Source organism: Haliaeetus leucocephalus, unplaced genomic scaffold (assembly GCF_000737465.1).
Source record: "Haliaeetus leucocephalus isolate CR32 unplaced genomic scaffold, Haliaeetus_leucocephalus-4.0 Scaffold773, whole genome shotgun sequence".
NCBI classification, from domain to species: Eukaryota; Metazoa; Chordata; class Aves; order Accipitriformes; family Accipitridae; genus Haliaeetus; species Haliaeetus leucocephalus.
This window is the reverse complement of record NW_010973209.1, coordinates 221,650-227,322: the sequence shown is the minus strand read 5'-3', so window position 1 is coordinate 227,322 and position 5,673 is coordinate 221,650. Positions and strand designations below refer to the sequence as shown.

At 61.5% G+C, this 5,673-nt stretch overlaps 1 protein-coding gene across 1 annotated transcript; it reads right to left on the bottom strand.

Annotated features, from left to right (window-relative positions):
- Positions 1-1,199: 1,199 nt before the first annotated feature.
- On the bottom strand, positions 1,200-4,719 carry ESAM (endothelial cell adhesion molecule). Its single transcript, XM_010581473.1, has 6 exons — positions 4,576-4,719; positions 2,800-3,013; positions 2,562-2,717; positions 2,171-2,297; positions 1,902-2,036; positions 1,200-1,551 (listed from the first exon to the last, which is right to left on the bottom strand). The coding sequence occupies exons 1-6, from the start codon at positions 4,717-4,719 to the stop codon at positions 1,200-1,202; spliced, it is 1,128 nt and encodes a 375-aa protein (XP_010579775.1).
- Between the last annotated feature and the right edge of the window lie 954 nt (positions 4,720-5,673).

The window sequence follows — 5,673 nt, the reverse complement described above, 5'->3', positions numbered from 1 at the left end:
CCCCCCGCCCCAATAAACGTCCCTGCCGGAGGCCCAGCCTGTCCTTGGCGCCTTTCGACGTCACCCGGCGGAGTGGTGAGGTCACAGCGGCTCGGAGGCGGGATGGCCATGGGGCGGGTGATGCCCAGCAGCGACGTCACACGTGCGTGCGTGACATCACTGGCAGGCGTGCAACGGCCGGTGTGACAGCGTACAGGCACGTGACATCACGGCAGGGCACGCGATGGCTGGCATGACATCACGCAAGCGTGCGTGACGCCGCTCGTGGGTGGGAGATAGCTCGTGTGATGCTCTGCAGCCGTGAAGTTGGGTGGTGTGACGGTGCTGTTGAACGTGTGACGGCTGCTGTGACATCATACGGGTGTGTGGGACGTCACTGCTAGACATGATCAGAGGCACAATGTCATACAGGCATGTGTTATGTCACTGCTGACAGTGTGATGGTGAGAGAGACATCATGCAGGCACGCGCAACACCACTGACGGACATGTGACTGCCAGCGTGATGTCCTACAGACATGAGTCGGATGCTGTGATGCCACACGCTCATTGTGACATCATACCGCCCGACTCAGGACCGGGGCAGAGTCTGACATCACGGTGATGGACAGGCGATAGGTCTTGGGGTGCGACAACACACGCAAGCCAGGACGCCATCCTGAGGACCCTGGCCGGTGCAATGTGACATCACCCAGCCACCGTGACATTGCCCAGTCGCTATGACATCACCCAGAGGGACTTAGGACCCACAACCCCCTAAATCCCTGCAGACTCACCCAAAACCACAGCACCGGACAGCACGGCCAGCTTTTAATCAGAAAACCCCTAAAAAAAGTGCATCTCCCCCCCCCAACCCCTTGTCGCCCCCCCCGCCGCTTCTAATGCTCTTTTATGAAAAATCCCCCATTTCAACTGAGATATATATATATTAAAAAAAAAAAAAAAAAAAAAAAAAAGAAGAGGACCCCCCCTCTGGGTGGGGCCGGGGCTATTTTGGGGTGTTATATTTACGGGGAGACTCGGCCCCCCCAAACCCGGGGAGCCTCCTGCACCCATTAAACAACCCCACGACGAGTCTAGCTGCTCGAGGCGTCTTTTAAAAAGAAAAAAAAAACCCCAAAAGGGAAAAAAACACCCCAGAAAATGGGGGAGGGTGGTGGTGTGTGCCGGATACAAGCACCCCTTTTTTTGGGAGGGGGCTCACACCAAGGAGCCAGCTCGGCTCTGCGCCGGCACCATGACGGGGACGGCGCCCGCCCGTGCCAAGCTGGAGGGGGGCAATGACCCCGGGGGGGGGGCTGGATCCTGGCGACGCTGGGGGACCCCGTTAACGGCGGGGGGGGAGAGTTTGGGGTTGCGTCCCCCTCCCCGGGGTGGGGGTCCCCGGTAGCTGCCGGTGGCGGTGAGGATGGAGGCGGTGTCGGAGGGGGGTTTGGCTCCGTAGGGTTTCTCCCGGGTGCCGGCGATGGAGGACAAGGTGCTGGTTTTGGAGATGGTGTCCGAAGCTGGGCTCCTCGCCCACGATGGGGTTTTGGGGGCCACGGCGTCTTCCCTGCCGAGAGGGAACAGCGTCAGAGAGATTGGCATCGGCACCGGGAAACCCTGCTATTCCCCTCCCTGGCATTCCCCCCTGCCCCTGCAAAGCAACAGGGCCCCTGAGGTTGCGCAGAGCTCCTGGACCCCAAAACAGGGGTGCAAGAGGGAAAGGGGGAAAAACAGAGGTGGAAAAATGCCCTATTTAACTCTGAAACCTAATGATGACTGGCCAGAGATGGAAACCTCCTTCCCTCTTCTGTTACCCCTGAAACCTAGTGATGACTGGCCAGAGATGGACACCCCCCCCGTTAACTCTGAAACCTAGCGATGATGATTTGAGCCTCCTCCACAGGAGGGGTGCCTCACTTGATCTCGTTGGCTGCCTCCTCCTGGCTATCACGTTTTTTCCTCTGGTAGCTGACGACCCGCCGGGCAAAGAAGATGACAGTGGCGAGGGCGCCCAGGGAGCCCAGCACGGCGCCGGCGATGACGGCTTTGGTGCTAGCTGCCGGAGAGAGACAGAGAGGCGGCGGGGGGAGTTCGCCTCCCCCCTTATTCCCACAGGGACCCCACAGGAACCTCGTGGGGACCATGTCCCGTCCCCCCACCCCGGCCCCAGCCCTGCGGACACGTACTCACTTGAGTGCACCTCCAGGACAATGCTGCACTTGGCTGAACCCGCTCGGTTTTCGGCCACGCAGACGTAGAGACCCGACATCTCCAGGGAGAGGTTGGTCAGCTTGAGGGTGCCCCTGGCCCGGTCTACGGGTGAAAAATTTGGGTGCTGCTCCACAGCCAGCCCCCCACTCCCCTCCCTCCCTCCTTCCTTGTGCAGGGAGCGGACAGAGTTAAGGGGATATTCCCCTGCCCGCTCACGCAGTGAGGCCAGGAATGGGCAGAGTTAAAGGGACGAAGCCAAAAGCATCCCCCAGCTGAAGCTTCCTGGGATTTTCCAGCCCCTCCGACTCCGCTCCCCTGGTGTCTGTCCCCCGTGTCCCGTCCCCCCCAACCCCGGTGCCACCTTACCTTGGGCAGGGGGGAAGAAGACCTGCAGGGTGGGAGCCGTGCGCTCCCACTGGTACGCGGGCGAGGGCTTCCCCTTCTCGGAGGTGCAGCTCAGCGTCACGTTGGCTCCCACGGTGGGGTTGCCGTGCAGCTGGCAGGCAGGGGAGGCTGGCGGCACTGCGGGCACCGACGTTAGTCCTGAGGGACTTCGTGACAAGGGGGGGGGGGGCAGGTCGAAGGGCGACCAGCGGAGCCTTACCCAGGACGGTGAGGTTGATGACGCCGATGTTCTTGCCTGTGCCGCTGTCGTCATCCACCACGTTGACGGTGCACATGTACTGGCCCGAGTCGTGCTCCCGGGTGGCGTTGATGAAGACCGAGATGTTGTGGGTGAGGACAGGGTACAGGAACCCCACGCGGGGCTTCAGGTCCGTCTCCTCCACCTTCACCATCCCGTCCAGGTAGGTCAGGATCTGCACGGGGGGAAAACGCCTGCTTTGGTCAACCTCCAGATGGTGTTGCAGGAGAGGAACCCGCCCCCCCGCCAAATCCCAAATTTTGCAGAGTAGCGATTGCTGCATGAGCCCCCTCTGTCCTCACCTGCCCTGAGCATCCAGGGCATGGGAACCGTGGGCATCTCCCCATCGTGGGCACCATGAGCATCCTCCTACCAAGGGCATCTCCCCATCATTGGTATTTCCCCCTCGTGGGCACCATAAGCACCTCCCCGTTGCAGGCACCACAGGCATGACCTCATCGTGGGCATCTACACAACACCATCACCACGAGCATCTTGCCGTTAAGGGCACCTCCTCATCATGGGCACCATGAGCATCCCCCCCACTGTGGGCACCACCCCATGGTGGGCACCTCCCTATGATGGGCACCATGAGCTTCACCCCATCCTGGGCACCACCTCATCACGGTCACCATGAGCATCCCACCATCATGGGCACCTCCCCATCGTGGGTACCATGAGCATCTCCCCCATCATGGCTATCTCCCCATGGTGCTCACCTCCCCATGGTGGGCACCATGAGCTTCACCCCATCATGGGCACCTCCCCACCGTGGGCACCAGGAGCATCCCCCCACCGTGGGCAACACAAGCACCTCCCCATTGCAGGTACCATGGGCATGTCCCCATCATAGGTACCATGGGCACCTCTCCATGGCGGACATCTCTCCATCACGGGCACCACGAGCTTTGCCCCATCATAAGCATCCCCCCACCACGGGCACCACAAGCACCTCCCCATTGCAGGCAACATGGGTGTTTCCCCATCATGGGTACCATGGGCACCGCCCCATGGTGGACATCTCCCCATCTTGGGTACCACGAGCATCTCCCCATCATGGGCATCTCCTCACTGTGGGCACCATAAGCATCTGCCATCATGGGCACCTTCCCATCGGAGGCACCTCCCCATTGTGGGCACCACGAGTGTCCCCCCACCGTGGGCACCACAAGCACCTCCCCACAGCAGGTACCACGGTCATGTCCCCATCATGGGCATCTACCCATCATAGGCACCATGGGCACCTCTCCATGGTGGACATCTCTCCCTCACGGGCGCCATGAGCTTCACCCCATCATGGGCACCTCCCCATCGTGGGCACCATGAGCATCTCCCCACCGTGGACACCACAAGCACCTCTCCATTGAAGGCAACACAGGCATTTCCCTCCCCACCATGGGTGCCACGGGCACCGCCCCATAGTGGACATCTCGCCATCTTGGGCACCACAAGCACCTCCCCATTGCAGGTACCATGGGCATGTCCCCATCATGGGCATCTCCCCATTGTGGGCACCACGAGGTTCCCCCCATCGTGGTCACCTCCCCATCATGGGCACCACGAGCATCCCCCCACCACGGGCATCACCCCATGGTGGACACCTCCCCATGGTGAACACCGTGAGCTTCACCCCACCACGGGCACCTCGCCATCATGGGCACCCCCCCCACCATGGCCACCTCCCCGCTTGTCCCCCTCCGTGCCCCACCACATCCACATCCCCTCCCCACCTCTCACCTGGAAGGGGACGGCATCGTCCTTATTGAGCAGCCAGGTGACGTAGGGCTTCTTCTGGGAGCGGCTGGTGTACCAGGCGGGCAGCACCGCTTGCTGCCCCTCCACGGAGAAGACCGAGCCTGTCCCCACGTGCACCTCCAGCATGGCCGAGGAGACACCTGCCCGCGCCCAGAAAGGGAAGAAAACGGGACGTGACTTGACCCCCCCGGTGCCATTTTTCCATAAAAACCCCACTGATTGTCGGAAAAACCTCCCCATTCCCAAGGGAAAACCCAACAATCCCAGGTTATCGCTGGGAAGTTGGGCCGGGAGGACATTTTTCCTCCTGCCCCGCCACGGGAAGGGCTTTCCGGCTGCTCCGGAGGATGCAGGACAATGCCCTTCCCTCCCATCCCTGTTTCCCCCCACACCCCCCCAGCCCAGGATGGGAAAACCTCTGGCCGAAAATCCCCCCTGCTCCCAGGGGACCCCCACCTCTCCCCAAGGGGCTCCAGCAGCCGGACAGCCCCCTTTAGCTCAGTTTTGGGGCCCCCCGCCCCCCCCCCCCCGCTAGGATGCCGCACGAGATCCTCCACCCCACGGGATTCATTTTTGGGTGCGGGGGCACACATATGCACCCCACAAGCCCTTCCCAGCATCCCCCCTTTTTGCTGCCAGCGCTAAACTGGGATTATTTATGGGTGGCCTCTCCCGCCCCGCCCCCCCCATCCCATCGCATCCCATCCCAAATACACCATCCCCATGTCCCCTGCATCCCAGCATCCCCCCCAAATCCCACTGGGAGGAGGCAATGGGATACGAGCTGGCACAACGGAGCAGCGAAGGATGCTCGGCTCCCAGGGGATAATTATTCCCTGGCTTTGCCCATAAGGCTCAGCTGGAAAATTAATCGGCTCAGGCGAGGCTGGGTTTGTTTTGGGGGTTTTTGTTGGTTTTTTTGTTTGTTTGCTTGTTTTTCCCGGGGGGAATGCCACCGAGGACCCGCATCCCAGCGGCTCCATCCCTGCATCCCGCCCATCGATCTGTGTCCCTGGCTGGCCCAGGTCCTGCCAGTGCCCCAGGGATGCTCTGGATTGGGGTGCGGCGGGGGGGGGGGGG